The sequence below is a fragment of the Fringilla coelebs genome (assembly GCF_963513975.1).
Source record: "Fringilla coelebs genome assembly, chromosome: 2".
NCBI lineage: Eukaryota > Metazoa > Chordata > Aves > Passeriformes > Fringillidae > Fringilla > Fringilla coelebs.
Window position 1 is genome coordinate 35,326,252 of NC_140029.1, and position 19,821 is coordinate 35,346,072.

General features: G+C 43.2%; 2 protein-coding genes across 4 annotated transcripts in view; both read right to left on the minus strand.

The window, feature by feature from the left end:
* DHRSX (dehydrogenase/reductase X-linked) overlaps nt 1-14,074 on the minus strand; it is a 162,296-nt gene extending 148,222 nt beyond the window's left edge. The window contains exon 1 of the mRNA XM_084226572.1: nt 13,779-14,074. Within this exon, the coding sequence (XP_084082698.1) occupies nt 13,779-13,890 (112 nt within the window). The 5' untranslated portion in view covers nt 13,891-14,074. The remainder of the gene's footprint in view (nt 1-13,778) is intronic.
* Nucleotides 1,892-13,219, minus strand: ZBED1 (zinc finger BED-type containing 1). Of its 3 annotated transcripts, none has more exons than XM_084226570.1 (2): nt 13,092-13,219; nt 1,892-6,892 (listed from the first exon to the last, which is right to left on the minus strand). In XM_084226570.1, the coding sequence occupies exon 2, from the start codon at nt 6,839-6,841 to the stop codon at nt 4,754-4,756; it is 2,088 nt and encodes a 695-aa protein (XP_084082696.1). In that variant the 5' UTR covers nt 6,842-6,892; nt 13,092-13,219; the 3' UTR covers nt 1,892-4,753. The 3 variants fall into 3 exon arrangements, with proteins under 3 accessions (XP_084082696.1, XP_084082695.1, XP_084082697.1); XM_084226569.1 differs by lacking the exon at nt 13,092-13,219 and adding an exon at nt 11,635-12,400; XM_084226571.1 differs by lacking the exon at nt 13,092-13,219 and adding an exon at nt 7,504-7,562.
* Nucleotides 14,075-19,821: the final 5,747 nt, after the last annotated feature.

The following is a 19,821-nucleotide window of genomic DNA, read 5'->3' on the forward strand; positions in this document are numbered from 1 at the left end:
TGTGCAGCAGGTAATAGTCTTTTCAAAACCTCTGAAAAAAAGTTAGGTCTGATCATCATTACAAAGCACTGCAGATTGCAGCATCACTTCTGTGATCTTCTGGCAGCAAGAGAAATCAATACCACACAGTGTGGAAATGTCAGCAAAAATGCTCAAAAATCTTAATATTTTAACAATTCCAAGTTCTGAGGAACTCTTATTTGAAAATATTTGCTGCAACAGCCTTTGAATTTTTAAAAACATATAAATCCAACTGTGTTTTTAAAACACATGGTAAGCTCATAAACAATGGTCAGTTTTTAGTTATTCCACTTTTTTAATGCTAAACTCAGCTCTGTTGTGGCATTTTAAACCAACTGCAGGGCCACTGAAGGGGCACCGCAACAACTGTAAATATCTATTTAATTGATTTTTATTGTTCAATATAAAGGAAATTCTTTTGTATTTAAAAACAACAGCATTATAAACTGCAGCTGCAGAGATGTTTTGAAATTACAGTTTAAATAGTATCAATACATGCTTTACTGATGTGCTCTTAAGGCAGACATAAAATGAAGCTGAATCTCCAAATTCTCTCTACAGCACCAAATGTTACTAAAAAAGCAAAACCAATCCCTATGTTCCCTAAAAATGTTTTGAATTTAGCAGAACATAAATTTGGAGGAGATAAGGCAAGACAGACCACATAGTCTGGTCCAAAGGGGAAAAAAAAAGCCACGAAACTTAAAGAGATCACAAGAGTCCTTTCAGCAGAGCTAAAAAGACAGTCTAGACTAGATAACACCACCAGAACCAGGATCACCAGATCTTCAGAAGAACACTCAGAATTGGAGACCATCAAAAGGAGGATGGTGTGCAGACACTAAAATGTAATTTTTCCAGCATGAAGTTTCCTTTATCCAGTTGTCATGGAGTACATAAAATACACTACTTCGGTGTTTACATACATGCATTTCCCCTCCTTCAGAAACGAGGTCCTCAGGCAGCCCCTTCTTTTTAAGCTGGACAAAAATCAGGAACTACACGTCACTTTTAAGTTTTCAGAAGTCCTATAAAATATTACAAATAACCAATTGTGTTTCTTTTACTTTTAATATTCCTGCCTGCTTACAAATGCTCCTGTAAAGCTGATCAGACACCATGACATTGGTTAAAGAAAATGCTTGAAATTAATCTAAAAGACTGCTGCAATAGAAACTTAAAACCATACATCCTTTCCGCAAATAATACAGAACTTTATTGGCCTCCTTTAAACCAAAGCACTTCAGACATTGTTTTCTGGAAAAAATTCACATTTTCAACTTCAGTATGGTTCAGGATTTTTTGTCTTCTCATAATCCCTGATGAGAGAGGGAGGTGAAATTCATGCAAGAGTTGGTCAGAAACCCAAAACTCTGTTTAGTTATATTGTTACCTCAAGAAACCTCACCCAGCCCACTGAGTTTTAATCCTGAATTGGCAATGCATAGTTGGTGACAAGGGCAATTCTTCTTTTGACACAGAGTACATACTTTGAGACCCTATTCAAAAATTCACTTTTTCAGCATGAAAGTACTCAAAAGCTGAAGTTTGTTCCACTATTGTCCCTCCAAAAAGATGTCTCAGCCGTACTGAAAAGAAAAGGAAATGTTAGGCTGTGTATTCAAAGAAGCTATCAAGAAACATAAAATTTACTTAATAGCATTATTAAGAAATTGCTCTGGGCCCACCCTTAGCAGCAACATGAGGGTTAACTCAAGTTGTAGCAATATTTTAAACAGCTGTGCAATATTCCTTCTCCACCCAACCAAACAACAGAAAATAGTGTCAATAAATGAAAAACACCACACATATTTAAGTGAGAGAAACCATCTAAACTTCCAACATTTTTCATCCTCATTTTTTTTTTAATCCAAAAGATTTGTACAGCATTTTTAAAAAATAACTTACAGGATCAAAAGGAAAATAAATGCATAGCTTTAAATCCTCAGAATACAACCTCCCCCTATTGCGGAAGAGTTCCAAGTCATAAAGTGCTGTAGATATGACCACACATCAGACAAATAATCTAGTAACTAACATATTTTTCTGGTTTATTTAACAATATTCCAGGTTTAGAACATTAAATAAAAAATCTCACAGACAATGGGTAAGACTAACAATGGTTTTGCTCTTTTTTTTTCTTTTTCTTCTCCTTTTTTTCAAAGAATGCTGAGACACATCAATTGAACCAACTACAATTTTATTTTGGATACCAAAAAATAAAAAGAAGCTGGAAGGAAGAGAGTAGTGCATTGCACTGATCTCAGTAAAACTCCTTGTAAGCGTCACTGTTTATGTTCAGCCCTAGGAAGATGAAGATGGATACAATGCTGCCAACAGGGGAAGGCCAAGTGCAGACCAAGGGTGCTCTGGGCTTTGCTTTGATTGTGAGGGTACAGCTTTAAATTATGCTCATGTAAGACAAGATCCACACACTTCACACCAGCATTTGTGCAGGTCCTGGAGGGAGGGCTTGCAGTGGTGGTAACAGCTCCTGCAAGTGATGACCGCAAAAACCAAAAGCTCTTTCTGGCAGACTGCTGGGGTGTCACAGGAGCTCAGGCATCTCACTCCCTTCCATAATTTGATTTTGTTGCCCTCACAGATAGCAGACTTACTTGTGGAATTTTAGGCCAAGCCTGCGTTTTGTGCCTTGGGCAAACATATACACCTCTTCAGTGGACATGGAGAGTAGCGACATTCAACAGGATGCACAGTGCATGTACTTTGTACAAGTGCAAATCAGTTTTCAGGGGGCTGGAAAGCGAAACCCCAGGCTTACCAACAGCCAAACACAGGTTGCACCACTTGCTAACTGCATTTTTCCCAGGCTTAAACATTTTTGTTTATGTAGTTGCAAGTACTTACTTCACTGTTCTTTCAGCCTAACCTCTGTCCCTTCTCCTCACTCACCCATCCCTTCCCACCACCTACAAAGAAACACAGAGGCCTCAAACTTCCAAAAATTATTAAACCAAACCGTAAACAAACCATTTGGCAATAGATTCAATTCCATTGCCATTCCCTTTTGGTATGTTGCTGCTGTCTGTGCTCTTTTTACCACCCAATGTCCACAGGTGTCATTGTGACCCCAACTTTCTTCCTGCAGAACAGTAACAGATATTGCTCAACATACTTGTAGACTAACACCGAGGTGGGGGGGGGGGTGAGACACCAGTAACAGAAATAAAACCCCAAGCAAACCTTGACTGTAACTGGAAAATGCCAAGAGTTCTCCACTGCATCTCAGAAAAAAAAGCTGGTGCATCCTATTTTGTGTCTAGCGTGAACTCGATCCTGTTTATGACCTGCAGTATTTCATTAGAGATTTGGGGAGGGGGGGGGTCCTCAGGTTGGTTTCTTTTTTTTTGTTTGTCAACTTCTCAAAGGGGCTTAAAACACTTATGCTCGGAGACACCACAAAGGGAGTAGTTACAATACACAACTAATCAGAAACAGTACTCAAACATTAGACTGGACAGGACTGAAGTCCACTCTACAAACTGAATTAAAAAGAGACAGGTGAAAAAAGTTTTTAAGTGCTAACATAACAAAAAACAATTTTAAAGATTCACTAAATACATGTGAGGAAATTCAGGGGTCCCCTTCTTTTAAATATATTTACATAATATTAAAGCTTTTTATTTTGCTTTTCTTGCCAACAAAATTTTCAAGCTACCCTGGAAGAAGTCCCCGTTAAATGAAGAGGTTAAGGATTTTATAACACAGATAAACCATTAGACCAGTAGCCTACAGATGTCTCCCTGCCCTCTCCCCATCCCTCCCTTACCAAAGAGCTGATGCCTTGCCTGCTACACACCATATGGCATCAGCCATGGCATCAGCACAAGGTGAAGGTAACACAACACTGCCTCGACCCCACACTTGGTTCTCACTTTGCAAAAGCACAAGAGACTACAATCAGGACTTGCTTAGACACAAAGCAAAACAAACAAAAAACCCCAATTTTGCCATTTAGCTGCAGTTAAATGGTAAAACTGGACTATGCGGACACAGCAATACCAGTTTAAGTGTTCATACCATTTACAATGCACTGGAAAGGAAAATAAATTATCCTGGTATAAATGCATCCACACAACAGCCTATGCCAGCACAGTATCAGTTAAAATAATAACACATCAGTCCCCTAACCAACATAATTATACCAGCTGAACTTTACTAGCATAGACCAGACCTAAGACATGAGGTAGTGAAAATCAGGCTCAAGATCTTTTTTCATTCCATAGCAACAATATAGTCTAAAAATATTCACTGCTCAGATCTATGGATTTTAAAAACATTTTAAAATCCAAAATTTAAAGCTAGCATCCTGAGTCAAACAGGATTTACAAATGGAGGCATAAATTTTAAAAAACTTCCTCAAGGTCCTAACTCAGGAAAATAATTTTATGATAGAAAGCACATAAGCATGTATTTGTCTCCCACTGAAACAAGTGGAAAGAAAGCACATGGATAAGTGCTTTCTGAAATCTGGGCCACAGTCAGAAATCACGGTCTTTGTAGAATTTATTTCCTCATTCATTTCAGTGCTGTTTGATCACAAGTCATTCATGTTTTAAGACAGTGGGAAAAACACAGACAATGGAAGCTAAATCAAGTTTGTTACAACTGTTCAATATTTACAGCATTCATAGCATACAACAGAAGAATTTTTGGTAACTTAAGACAAATACCTCTTTTCTTTGTCATTAAATGTACCGCAGCAGTCCTGTTAAACAAACCCACTGTCTCGAATATTAAAGAAGCTGTTGTTTATGTTTACTGAGTCATTTAAATTAAAAATCTGTTCCTGTTCCAAACCCCACTCTCCTTCATCTTCGTCCTCTGGTTCTGCCTCAGACCCATTGCGACTGTTTTCATACAAAAAGATCTGCTCATCCACGTGAGCCGGGGCTAACCGGTTTCTCTTTGCACTCACAACATTAGCAGAAGAGCCAAAAAGGCGTTCAGGGAAGACCCTTGTGGCCAGAATACACCAGTATTTTTGAAGAACCTTTGGTAAAACTGGAAACAGTGCTAGTCTGTCAGACCACCACTTCAACGGGTCTTCATTCAAACCAAGGACTTTTTGTGACTTGAAGTTGCTCAACTCCTCAACGATCTGAGCGTGCCATTCCTCCTGGTCTTCCACGCCTCCTGTCTGGCAGAAGATCTCTGCGAGCATGTTGTTGATGACACTGGTAGGAGGAGGAGTAGAGGAGATGATGATTTTTTTCATAGGGGGCTCTTCTGAAACAGTGAAGAATTTCTCCTCAGTTCTAAAACTATTTTCTTTTACTTTCTCCAGCAGGCTTTTTGCTTCTTCCACCACTCTGTTTTCTACCTGCTGCCTCTCAAAGGCTGAAAGAAAAGGCAGTTTCTTGTAGCGGGGATCCAAGAAAGTTGCAACATTGAGAAACATGTCTATCTCAGGTGTGTGCTGGTAGGTGGTTGACAACTCTTTAGCAATCACCTCCTTTGCCATGCTGATTTCTTTCAAATCGTTCTCTTTGATGTTCAGAGTGGTATTCAGAAGCATGTGGAGAAGTGGCTTTACCATACTTATCGTCGGGTACTTTGAAGCAGACATCATCTCTGCAACCTGCTTGAAAGGCTGGAGCAGCTCCACCAGCCCTTCGATTGTATTCCACTCACTGGATTCCAGCATGAGGTGGTGGTTGTTGCTGTCCTCCACGAGAACAGCCGCAATGACAAACTGCTGCTCCTTGAGGCGCTGCAGCATAGCGAGCGTGCTTCCCCACCAGGAAACACGGTCGCTTACCAGCATGCAGTGGAGAATGTTCTGCTGCTTCTGCTTTTCGCTCAGCATGTACATTGCGACCGTAGACTGCTGAAAATACTCCACCAGCTTTCGGCACCTGGCAAGAAGGTTGCAGAGTTTGGGGAGCTGAAAAGCTTGTTGTATTCCTGCGTTAAAAGTGTGCCCCAAACAAGGCATCTGTACGGGAATATCTAAAAGAGAGCAAGCTTTTACAATGTCTTTACTGTAATCTGTTGTAGCACCAAAGACTTTTGTATTGATCCCCCACTCAATGAATGTTTCATAAAGGACTCGTGTAATGGTCTCTGCAGTGTTATCCTCTGGTACTTCGAATGTTTTCAAACACCGTGAGTTCACAGCCAGGCAGTTGGAAGGACTGCTGCTGAGAAAGTGAACTGCCACAGTTACATACGACCTGTTCTGGTTTTCACTCCTCCACATGTCTGTGGATATGCCACACCAGAGAACCTCAGTGAGCTCTTTCAGCACAATTTCTCTAATAGCACTGTACTTTTCAGGAATTGCTTTTGTACAGAAGTACTTCCGACTAGGAAGTTCATACCTGGGGTCTGCTGTTCTCAAGAGGGCCTTGAAGGTAGGTTCATCGACGATGGAGGCTGGATACATGCCCTCACAAATTAAGCTGATGACTGCAGATGTCAGTTCCTGATGTTTTTTGTTTTCGTAGTTCTGGTAGGTCTTCATGATGAGGCTATCTTGAACAACCTGCTGTGATGACTCTGGCTTGATTTTTGAAAATGCTGTGGCAAAGGCTTCCCTCATTTGCTCAGTGTTGCTTTTCACAAACTCACAGAATTCATCGGGGTGATTTTTCTCAAGGTGGTAAGAAAGGTTGGACGTGTTTCCTGAATAGGCAATCTGTGCCATGCAAATACGGCAGTAGATCTTCTTCCACTGTAATATGCATCCTTCTGCATTGGTATCAAACCCAAAGTACTTCCACACTTTACTCTTTGCTCTCGGGTGAGCCACTAACTTTAGGTCTGATGGGGAACCTTCTAAACTTTTATTCTCCATTGCTTCTTGGCCACCGTCCCACCTTTTGATCCTTCACTCATTAATGAGTACCTGATAAAGGCAGTAAGATAAAGATACAATGAGAAAGCACAAGTTTGACCACACTCAACTATGTGAAATCAGAGTTTCTGTGAACGTATCCTACTCACTAATTACATTTGCAAATTTAAAGATGAAATTTGCAGCAAGTGTGACCTATAAGAAGCCCACTGGATTGTCAAAAACTACAAGGGGTTTTAATATGTTCCATTCTGCTGTGAAACTAAGCTAGAAGACCCGGGTAAATATTTTTTTCTGGAATTTCTTAATTCTGGGTAGAGAAAGCACAAGTACCACCACTGACTTGATAAATTCTATCAGAAGAACTGGTCATCTGCTACAGCATTTTCCTGCCTCTTAAGTTAGAACTAGACCAACATCCTCTTGCTACTGAACTTTGCTGTTAACATTTATTTCAACTGAAACCTGATACTGAAGGAGCAAAGGTTTTCTTGTTTGTTTATTTTGAAAGAAGTTTTGTTAGCTTGATCTAACTGTTCCAGTTTTCACTTTAAAAAAATCATAATAAAAAATCTGTGATGCAAATTATGGCAATAATCTGCTCCTCTCAAATGCAAAGATGTTTTCTGACTGAAATAAAAGGAAAAGGAGCTTGAATCTACATGCAGATGAACAATACATGTCTGACACCTTTCCTGTCCTTCTCTTTCTGAAATCAAAGTCATCTCCTGCAGTAGTAGCTCACATTTGTGGTTCCTGGAATAACAGTACATAATAATTACAGGAAAAGCAGACAGAAAAGCGCTAATAAATGTTATTATCCAAATCAGCTGAAAAAAAATTTGGCAGCATTTTCTTCAAAAGGCTATAGAAGTTGGGAGGAGATGACACTAGAGATGAGTGCGGTGATAAGGCAAGACTTGGCAATCTGTACCTTGGTATCTGCACAGGAAAACACTTCTTGAGCAGTCACATGCAAGTGCTACTTGAGGCCTACAGTGCCTCTGTGAACAGTGCTGGCAGCTGGCACCAGAGCTGATTTCACTACACCAAAAAGCGAAGTCACAGCACAGCACAACTGGACTGACACTTCTCTATTTCTTCCACTCCACTGTGACAGGAACAAGCCCTTTTCCAGGGCCTTGGCCAGCATTGGGAAGGAGAAGGAAGACATTAGTTAGACACAGATGCAGCTTCCTTCACAGAAAGAAAGGGAACAGGAGAGGAACATAAGGAGCATCAGACTGAAAACAACAGCACTGCTACTTCTCTGCTGCTTGGGAGCTGCACCTGTGCCCAAGACCAGAAATCCTCAGGTGGTAAGACTGGCTGGTTAGGGCAGGAAGAAGCAATCTGACTTTTTCATATTGCTGTATTGCTACAAGGGAATATTAAAAAAGCACATGTGCAAGCTTCTCTGGGGTGCTTTCTGCTGTTGGAGAACATTCACAAGAAAAGACAGTTTTCTCTCTGAACTACAGCTGGTATTTTGCAACATTTTCTAAATACCTTGAACGGAAAACCAAAGACAGGTTAACTGATACTAAACATTCTTATTTAAACACAGCTGTTTGTTTAGAAGCAGAATGAGAGATGCAGGGCAAGCATTTTATTGAATTTGTTCTGAAGATTTACTTCTGGGTGTAGACACTTTGCATTTTTTCCTGAGGGAGGGGCAAAGTTCTGCCTACTAGCATGCCTTCTACTGTGATTCATTCAGTGCCTTTAAGTTGCCAGGATAAACTATTGATTCAACATGGTAATGCTGCCTAATTCCAAACATGTGCATATCAACAGCACCAAGGTATGCAATCCCACAAAAACGGATGATTTTGAAAGACCAAGTGGTGTAATGTATAATGAGGTAACCCTGCCAAGCCATCAGATAGTGCAGTGACATATCATATTGATACATATTATCATAGCTTTTAGGTTCCTCCATTTCAATCCATGACATGGTGTCTCAAGGAAGCACAGAGGCTCATGTCATTTCACTAAATCTTACAGTTACCCCTGCAGTTTACCTGGCAATTCCTGAAAGTAAGGAGGAAGGCACTTAAATAAAAGAGTTGATGCATCTTTAATGTTCAAAATTAGTATGACACACCTTGGATCATAAAAAGTTCATCATCAACTGACAAAGTAGAAGTTATTTCAGAGTATGGGAGTGTTACAGACTCACCCCACTCCTCAATCTTATGTATGTCACAGCTTTGCTTTCATTTTGTGATGTATCAGGCACTTGGCAATAGTGGCCTAGAGTAGTACTGCCACAGCTAAGGATATGCCAGTATAATACAGCCTTTAGTAACAGCTCAAATATAAGCTGCTCATTATGTCTGCCTCTCATCGAGTGTTATACAGCATAACTAGCATGATGAACACAAACCCAAACCCCACACCTCTCATATTACTCCAGGAAGACATAAACTTCACTTTCAGAAAAACAGTGTTCATAGTCTAGTCCTGGCAAAAACAACAGCAACCCTGAATTCTCACCGGAGAGCACCTTTGGAGATGCTGCTGTTTCTTTCCCTTGCCTCCTCCACACAGCTGGCCAACACCACCAGCCAGTACCAGGACAGAAGTTTCTAAGACCTTGCAGAGAGGATCCTCTGCTGGCTTTGCAGCGAACTCTGCTGCTACAGGAGGAGGAAGAGTCCAGACTTTCTGGCCCTAGCATCTCATCCCTGCTGTTTGGGGCAGGCTGTGCTGTCTCCTCACACCTCTCAGACTCCCTGTCTCATTCTCCTAACACAAACACATCCCTCTCCAGGGCAGGCCTTGGGCCAAAATATCAATGCTAGTGGTGGCTTGTGTTGTGGAAGGCAGTTGTGCTACCCTTGCAGGCAGGGCTCAGTTTCCCTATTTGCAAAGAAAATTGGTTCAAAACCCGCACGACAGTCACTTGGATTGTGACACCAAGCTCACAGGGATGTGAGGAAACGTGGGGTGTGCAGACATCCTGCAACCTTAGCTCTGCCTCCCTGTGCATGCACAGCAATGGCACCTTATGGGTATCCATGTCCCACAACCTTTGCCTCAGTCACCAGAGGGGCAACCATAAAGCAAGTAATTTCTCATTCTGAAAATAACTTAATGACTCTTTTAGGGGCATGCGTGGGGAGAGGGTTTAACTGCTTGATGTAACTGCATTTTTGCCTGCCATCAATCCTTTCTACCTGGTCATTTCCTTACCCACCTCTGGATGATTTACTACCTGGAACTCACAAAGCTTTGAGCAGGAAGTGCTCAGGCTCCCACTACACTTTAGTCATATAAAGTAAGAGACCTCAAAACATGAATCAAAATTAAGAGATGCATAATCCTAAATCAACATTTCACAATTAACTGTAAAGAAACTTGGTACAAATGTGGATACTGAGTAACTAAAAATTAAGGAAATTTTAAAAATGTATGAAAGTTCAACCACTTCTAAGAAGAACAGGCTTCACTTTTAAGATCTCCTTAACTTAATCCACATAACTACCTTCTTCAGATACAGTTTTCTACACATTACAAGTTCCAAATTTAACTACAAAGACTTCAAAACTACTACATAACACTCAGGATTTAGGTTTCCCCTACTAAATTTCAATAAAAGATGTACAATAGAAGACAAAATGCAGAAGCAAGATGCCAAATAAATTCTTTGAGAAGTTTTTAATTATATGAACCATTTTTCTTATCAGTAGGATGACTTTTGGTGATCACATTTCAACTGCTAATATCCTGGTGTCATAATTAATATTGGTTTATCTTTTATCAATCCACTGATTAGATTTGTGTTTTTAAAAAGCTGTTTTAATCAAGAACTTTAGTCATGCAGGGCTTTTTTCCTCCCTCCAATTAACTAAGATTAAGCACTGTAAAGAAGTCCAAACAGTAATTTCTAAGAAAACTATTAATAGTTTAAATGAATGAACACTAAAACTACATATTAGCAGTTATACTGTTTATGCAATTAGTACTCGGAGAAGTATTTTTAAGTTTAACTTAAGTTCCCCTTTATTTCTGCACTTTCCTCTATGTTGATTTTAGTTAGCGAAGCAATCGCTGACTGCACACCCTGTTTGTAGCCTCAGCTCTAAATTTTCCTTCCCTGAGCTTCCATATCAGAATTTCAGGTCAACTTCCCTACTATGTGTTCATGGGGGACATTCACTTGAATAGAGAATGTTATTTTTTCAGTTTGCAACTCAAAACAATTACCAGGTTTTTGCACTGAACCTAGATCTCAGAGCTCAAACTCAAAATGCCTTGAATTCCATCTATAAAAAGCAGATGAACTTCAGTAGGATGTGAAAGAACACATGGGTCACTTTTAAAAGCACATGTGCCAAGAGCATGGAACTCTTAAGTTAGGGTAAGGAAAAATAAAAGTGAAACCAGTTTTGTTTATTTGGATTAAAATCCTGAGCCCTTCTTCACAGCAAGAATAAGAAAGCAAGCTTTTCTTTGAAAATTCAGAGGCAGAAGGGCTGCATTGAGACCAGAATCTTTCACTCATCCACAGAGCTAAAGGACAAACCAGCAGACAGCTCTCTTTTTTAAATCTTCCAAGCGAGATCTGCAGTGCTGCTGCACAGAGTGGGAACTCTGATATGGAAACTGGGGCCAAGGAAGAGAGGATCAGAGGAATGGCTATCTCTGCCTCCCAGTCCGGTCCTTCCCAGCTCCCCTATGCCACTCCAAGCTCTTCCGAGGAAAGCACCCTGACAATAAAATTCCTGTACTTGTGAGAGTTATGGAAACCCCTTAGAAAAGATACAGAAAATTTTAAACATACACACCTTTCTAGATTATGGCCTGAAAAAGGTACTCAGGGTTTTCTTACAGGAACTGTAGTTTACTGATCCAAGCTTGTTCTAACGACACTTTTCTTTTTGTTACACTGACATCGCTATTTTGAAGTCTTTATGGAAACGAGGTTCATCTGGGTAAAAAGGTTCCAGTTGTTAAGGTGAGGCAGTTCTTTAAGCAATGGCTGGACACAGCGAGTGAAAGCAAGGCAGCAGGTAACTGCCAAGAGGGAACTGCGTGCAAACAACTAGTGAGGAGGAAACCACTTGTCCTTGGAAAAAAAACATCACAAGTTAGGGCTCAAAGAAAACTTTTCACATCTGTCAAATCTGCCTTGGTCCCACTTAGGTAAGTGACATTTCCTGGGTTGGATCTTCATTGCCTTCCTCTGGCATTTCCAAATTCAACGCTTTTTTTTTCACTAGCAGCAAAGAGCAGAGTGCAACAAAACACTGGGTCACATTTTCGTCATGCTGTTTCTCTGTGGTTCAAAAAAAGATTTGGAAAGTCTTACACACCCTAGGCAAAATACCCAAATTTCCTCTGCCAAGAAACACTAATGCTAGAAAAATGCTCAGATGACTTCAAACCGTATGCACATCTGCCCTTTTTGTCACCAGGGTCCTCTCGTTTCTTTGAGGATTTCATTGCTGCCTTCTGAGAAAGAGGAAGGGAATCCCAGCAGAAGAATCAGGAATGAATAAAAAGCACACAAACACCACCCAAGGATGCGACGTGTGATAAGATGAACAAATAAGCTCCTATTGCGCAGGGTACTTGTTCTATCTCCTTCCCAGTACTTCAGATATTGTCTATACCAATATCCTCATTTGCCTGAATTCCTTACTGAAACACTAGGCCCTCTCAATATTACTTTTTTGATAGTTCCTTTGCTTAAAAGTATCGACAGGGCCACAAAGGCTCACTTGCTGATAAGGAGAGAAAGTTAAAGGCACGGACTTCAATGCAGCTGTATGGTCAGCTCTGATGATAATCTACACATTTGCCTGAACTCATAGTTTGCTCTAAGTTTATAAACTCAGAAACATTTTAGTCTTCAAGAGTAATGCAAGCAGATAATTGTTTAATAATAATAATCTAATAAACTCAAAGTTTCTCCTAAGTCAGCATTTGACACACTGTTGATCCAAATCAGAAAAGCACAAAAACCTAACTTCTTCAACTAACGCTAAATCTGAAGTCCCTTAGAAAAAAACTGCAAGTGTCACTCACTTGACAGCTTAAAGGCTGTCAGCGAGTGTCAGCCGGTATCAAATACTAAGCTTTTGGAGCACGGGTACGTTCCCCTCCTGGAGCAGCCGGGACAAGGAAGCCAAAAGCGGCGGTCCCGGCCGCCCCGGTGGGGTGGGGGCACAGCGAGCAGCGGCGGCAGGAGCGCCCGGGCCGGGGGAGGCTGCTCGCCGCTACCCGCCTTCCAAGCACCTACCTGGGCTGAGGGAGGGAGCGCCCGGGCGGCTCTGAGCCGAGGTCTCAGGAGACACTGTCAGAGAGCCAAAGAGAAAGGAAGAGAAGCGGGGACCCCCGGACCACGGAACCCCCACACCGCCTCCCGAGGCCACAAGTCAGGCCGGCGTGCAGCCAGGCGCCCGTCCCGGGCCCGGCCCCCCGCCCCGCCCCGCCCCGCGTCCGGGGCGGCCGCGGCCCGGGGGCCGGACGGGGCGGTGGGGCCGGGGCCTGGCGCCGGCAGCGAGGGCGGGGTGCGGCGGGGGCGGGGAGGGCGCCTCGCCAGTCGCAGCACCCCCGGGACCGCTGCCCGCGGGCAGCTCGGCGGGTCCTGCTCGGCCACCGAAGGGGAGCAGGGGAGGAGTCCGGCGGCGGCGCCCGTGGCAGGGCCGCCACGGTCCCTTAGCCCCTGCCCCGCTTCGGGGGATGCGGCACGGCCCGAGCGCCCCACGCTACAGCCAAGGTCGCGGCTGCCCTGCCCTGTTCTCTCCTTCCCTTCCCTGTTCGGCCGCTCCCGGCCGGGCCGCGCGGTCTCGGCCCCAGGGCCCCGAACTGCCGCCTGCCCGTGGTGGGTGGGGGGAGGCGCGGCAAACTTTCCCCTCTCCGCGGCGGGGGCTACCGCCCCCCGCCCGGAGCCGCCCCGCCCCGCGGCGCCGGCTGCGGTGCTCACCTGAGGCCGGGGCGCACCGCGGCTGGAAGCGGCGGCGCAGCTGGTGCAGGATGACGCGAAGGCCGATGCAGTACACCCGGAGCAAGGGCACCAGCGCAGACAATAGCGACATGGCCGCCTCCCACCCCGCAGCGGCAGCGGGCTCGGGGCGCGGCGGGGAAGGCACTGGGCGAGCAGGCGGCCGGCGCAGTGTTTCCGCCGGGCCGGGCCGGGCCGGGGGGCGCGGCGCGGCCCCCACCCACCCACGGAAGGGAAAGCGCCGCCGCTGTCACAGCAGCGCCCGGGCTCGCCGCGGCTCCCGCCCTTCTGGGCATGTGCGGTGGCGGGGGAAGGGAAGGGAAGGGAAGGGGCGGCGGCGGGCGGACCGGCCTTGGCGGCGGCAGCAGCGACAAGGCGGCGGCTCAGCCCCCGCCGGGACGCCCGAGCGGCTGGGCAGGGGGAGACGGAGAGGGGCGGCGTGCGCGACGCTAGAGCAAGGGGGAGGCAATAGCGGCGGGACAGCCCGCCCGGTGAAGCCGCCGGGTTGGGGCGCAGGGACTCTTGCTGCCACATCTGTGACAGCTACAAGCCAGTCAGTGCCTAGGCGGAGTGAGGCACACGGCGTTGCTTCGGGATCCCGTGTCTGAAAGCGCTCATCGAGTTGTCTCACCATTTCCCTTCAGTCTGGCACAAATGAGGGGCTGCTGCGGACTTCCACGGCGTCACCGGGTCTGGGCACGGCCCCTCACCTCGGGCATCCCTCAGGCTCACTCCTCTCCAGGTCTCAGTTGCAGGTACCGATTTCTCCAAATGTAGCTCGCTGTACGGAGCTTTCCTACCTCAGGAGCCGGAATTTTACACCTGTCTGACGAATACCTTTTTTACAATGATAACTGGTATATCGCATGCTATATCGTGTTGTCAGTTTTCAGTGCTCAGGCTTAGTCTGAGTACTCGGGACAGAGAAGCGGGTCCTGTCTACCAGTTCTTGTAGTAGGTGGCTGGTTTCGGCTACAGGAAATAGAGCGCCTAGTCCTGATGCCGTGGTTTTCATTCACAGAACCGGTGGGTTTTCAAAAAATGCGGATGAGCCTCAGTATCGATACAAACCAAAATCAGTCATTGCACAATAGGAGTCGTTGGCCCATATATTCAGTTTCAAATCTTTGGGTAACTTTTTGTCTCTGAGAAAGATGGGAAGCCATACAAAGTTCTGGAAGTGTATTTGAAATGGAATCTCCTAGCCTTTTAAAAAATCCTACTCCATACTGTCTAAAAAATAATACAATTAACAACTTACTTTTTTAGTATCAGATTACATTGCTCAGCAGAACTGACTTCATGTCTTCTGTCAGAAATACACTTAAAGTAAAAGCATAGTGTGTAGTTGCTCCAGGACAAAACCAACCATTTAGTTTTATGGATCTCTGGTGATTTTTTTTATTAACACAGAGAATTAGGCAAACATAAATTATAGACATCATTAAGTCACATCAATGAGGGATTCATTCTTAATGTATATTTTTGCAACCATGCATGGAGTACTAGAAAGAGCAACACATAAAACAACATGAAAGAAGAAACACATTTACTAAAGGTGAATTATTCTTTCAACTTATCTCAGTAAAAATCAAATCCCAACTCTTTTATGTTTCTTTATATCCTTTTCTCAGAACTGCACCACTAATGAAAGCCCTTTCAACATTAAACTGTGAAACTTGCCTACAGTGTATTTACACAATCTGTATATAAATAAACTATACTTTCTCAGGTTTTCTAGTATAATAAAATCAATTGATGCATATTTAATCTACTGCAATAAATACTCCTCTGTCTTTTTTAGACAATGCTATCCAAGGAATTAGGCTGAGGGAAAACTGATGTGTTAACATTACAGTCTGATTGGACCCACTACTTTTTCTCAGCATCTTACAAATGATTTTCAGCCCTCCATGGTTCATGAGTAGAGTCACAGAAAAGATAAGAAAATTTTTTTCCAACAATATATTACTTTTTTTTTTCTAAAGGCTAATGGGGCATGGAGGAGGAATGAAAATAATTACAAAAGGCTGTAGTCTTTGATTCTTTTCAAATAGTCTTCTAATACATCTTTATTTTAATCAATACTTTCTTTTCTTTGGTTTTCAACATTTTGCATCTTATTATTGACACTTTGGTTTTTCTTGCAATCATTTACTCCAAAACCCCAAGTATTGAGGCTGGAATCTCATCCATTTACTTTAGATACCTCACTGAGACATTATTACCTCAATGAAATTTTAGGTGTCTTAGCCCTGGAAGGGACCAGAGGAGCAATCTAATTCTTCAGCTTTGCTGTATGGGCAGAGGACACAAAGAGAGGCACTTCTGAAGACCTGCAGAAAATGACAGCTTTCTTTGAGGCACTTCGAGTGCCTCCTTCTTTCCACTGGCTGCAACTGACCTCCCAGTGCCAGTGGGCAAAGCTAGCCTGCAGCTAGAGCACTGATGTCCTCTTGGAAACTCATCTGAAACACTCCTAACACTCCATCAACACAGGATCCAGCCTCTCTATCCCTACTGCAGGACTGACGTTCATGAGATCACAGTACTTCCACCCACGTTTTGCATAAAGATGCAAAAACTTGTAAGAAAGGAAGTGGGTGATGTTTTTAGACTCTAATTAAGCCCTGAGCTCCAGCTTCCCATCAGAATGGCATAACCAGCAGCCACTGGGCAGTGTGGATGGTAGGTGGGGCAGCTGAGTGCCTGTGCAGCCTGGCACACATGAGTTACAGGGCCACATCAGGGAGGACAAAAGCAAACCCAAGGTTGGACTAGCAGCCCAGATGCTCTCTGGCACTGGGTGGAGAGTTACAACGTTATGCCTTGCTTTTCTTTTTCACATGTAAGTTTGCTCCCCTTGTTTTTTCTTCTCTTGAAATGAGAACTGGAGCCAACAACTCCTTGTATCCACACACATTAGGAGAGGTTGATCCTTTCTGCTCAAGCATGGTGTAGTAGTTGGGGTAGTCTTGTAAGATGTCAGTGAGACAGCAGTCCCTCCCTAATGGTAAAATGCACACTTGCACTCCTGTGCTCAGCTCAAGTCGTGCACTCAGCCTTATGCACCGCAGTGGAAGCTGATGGCCCATGTCAGAAAAAGCCAGACATAATTCTTACTGCTGCTAATTTTTAGGCTTCTAAAAGGGATTTAAATGCCTGTCTTCCTAAGCTGGATTGTATTGGGACTTGAGGCAAGAGATAAGTGCCTATCTCCCCAGAACAGGATCTCCTTAACATGTGTGGGTGAATATAGTTAAATGCCTGAGGAGCTTTCAGGTTCAGTAGGGAGTTGCTCACAATAATAGGCAGTGCTGGGAAACAGGCAGTTGGGATTACATCTGGAATTCATGGTAGGGGTTTTTCCACCTGCAGACAATTTTGACAGGCTGCCTTTTTTGTTTTGTTTTGGGGTTTTTTTTGACATATGCCTTTTTTTTTACCTTCCTCTATACAAGAAGAGTAATTTTAGGTTCCCTCAAACTAGACATCATCTTGCATAATATTGGGCACTTGAGCACAGCAGGCCTGTACAGAGCAGTAAGCTCTTAGGCAGCCTTCTTAGTAGCCTGGGGAGAGTTAGTTACTTAGAAAGAAACTTTCCCAAAGGGAGAGGTGTCTGGAAGCTACACAGTCCCAGGGACTGAGAGCAGGCTCCTCTGCGGTGGGCAATCTGAAGGGACATACAGTTCTTCAGTTACACTGGGGAAGATAGACAGTCAATTGTTCTAAGATCAACCTTCTGTGTAACAGAGCCATGCTACAGCATTTCCTCATGAATGGGGATGGCTTTTGGTCTCTCTCAGCCTTTTTCAGATATTTCACTTTTCAAGAAAATGGTCTAATTGGGAAAAGAATCACCTTTGCCAGTGTGGCTATAAGAAGGTGACACCCAGGAACACAGTAAAGGAAAGAAATCTGAGGGATTTTATCCTAGCATTTAAGTTCATGGGAAAGAGGCAACAGTGTTCAAATCCACATTCCCTGAAGAATCTACAGTTTTTAGACTAGAGAAGAACAGAACGAAATATGGACTGATAAGTGCAGTGGAGTCTTGGAATAGGCACAACTTCCCCTCTTCCACAAAATGCTCAAACCACTCAGCTATTATGCAAGAAGCATAGTGTGCTTATTGTTCCTGCTGAGTTGTTTTTTTTTTTTAATCAGTCATGTCTGCAGCAACTGTTGTACTTATGTATCTAAGTATTCAGTGTATGTCACATTTTCAGGATCTATCTGATCTGAAAAGCCTGAAGCATGAGTAGTTTGGTCTGCTTTGCATTCCCCTTCCCTCATATGCCTTCTCCATATCAGGCAAGTTCTGACTGAGAAACCAAAGAGAAGAAGGTAAGCAGAAAAAAAAAGCAATTACAAAAATAAAATTTTTTTTTAAAATTCTCCAAACGTCTTTACCCACAAAACTTGCATGGAAACATGAGGCAGGTGAGCTGCTAACAAAAATACATTAGCTTTTGTTAAAAACTTCTATTATAAAACACTTAAAAATACTACATATATTTAGAATTGAGCAGGGGTATTAACAGGCTTCACATTGTACATGGCAACTTGACTTGCCTGAAAGAAGAACAAGTCATATGGAAATACTAGATGTAACCAGCATAATTTCAGCAGTGGAAATCAGTTCTTATGTAATTCCTGGATTTATTGGAAAATGTCTGTAAGTAGATTAACTGATTGATTAAGATACATGAAGTTTCAAAACCACTTTGACAAAATCCTGTGCACAAGGGATGATAAGCACACAGGGGATAAGAACCAGCATATATATGTGAAACAGAAGAATAGAAACAAAACCCCGCAGAGAGTGAAACAAAGGAATTGATTTTCATCAGAAAATCACAGCAAAAAAAAAGAACAGGGTGTCAAGGTTCCATTGAACATCCAACTCTGGCTAATACATTCCTTAAAGCCTCAGATGGGTAAGGGAAAAGCTGTTGCATTATAATGGTATGGTGTTTCTGTTAGTCAGGACAGGAGAGGAGCAGATGAATTTCAGACACTTAAACAAGCAGGGTGTACTGGCAATATTCCAACACCAAGAAAATAATGTTATTAAATAGAAAAAAGATTAATTATGCTCACTATAGAAAAGGCTGGGTTGACAGTTAGTTCGTTTGTGTTAAAAAATATCTAGTGTCAATAACTGCCATGTGACTATTTCAGTGTTTGTATAGGGATGTCTGCAAGCACCTGTGGCATTCCCTCTGTAACACTGCCCAACCCATAGCTAAGAGTATTTTGGTAGGGTTCAGCAAATGGACAGAAAGATTATTATGGTCCAAAGCAAGAATTTTCCATGACACCCAGGTCTGCCATGTGTCTTTGATCTTTTCCTTAGCAATACTGTAAGACAAACACATCTTTCATCAAAAGTGTGCCTAGCACCATTCTAATATGAAAGAAATAATAAAGCAGAATCACCACTCAAAAACTGGGTATTGTGAGTTGATCTGCACCTGTATTTTTGTTGCTTCTGCTTGCAAAAATACTTGAGTGCCACATGAAATAATATTGCTCAAGGCAAGGTTTGTGGGGAGAACATAGCAGACCAGCTTTTAGATACATGTAATCCTGCCCATCCCCTTACCCAAACGGGACTATGTCAGCACTGCTACTGTTGGTATTGAAGGTTTGAAAGCAGAGTGCACTGCTCTCATCTGAGCTGCTTGTGGGCACTTCCCTGAAGACTACACTCGCTGCTGTTGCAGCTGGCCAGTCAGCTTCAGGAAGCAGGGGGATTGCATCCTTTGAAGACATGAGAGTCTTGGTTTTGGTGATATCAACTATAGATAAGCAGGTGATGCCATGCCACAAGCAGGGTATCCTCACACTGATGATAGATGGGTGACTGAGTCAAGGAAGCTGAGAGATGGGAGTTTAAATGTCAAGATCTTCCGAGTTGGACAGAATTGGACAAAGAGGCAAGGATTGTGCCCCATGCCCATGCATGTGAGGTTGGGGCTATGACTGATGTTTTAGACAGTCAGTGGAGGCACCTGTT

What these genes read in the sequence shown, in the direction of transcription:
- ZBED1 (XM_084226570.1), bottom strand. Translation starts at nt 6,841, where the DNA reads ATGGAGAATAAAAGTTTAGAAGGTTCCCCATCAGACCTAAAGTTAGTG.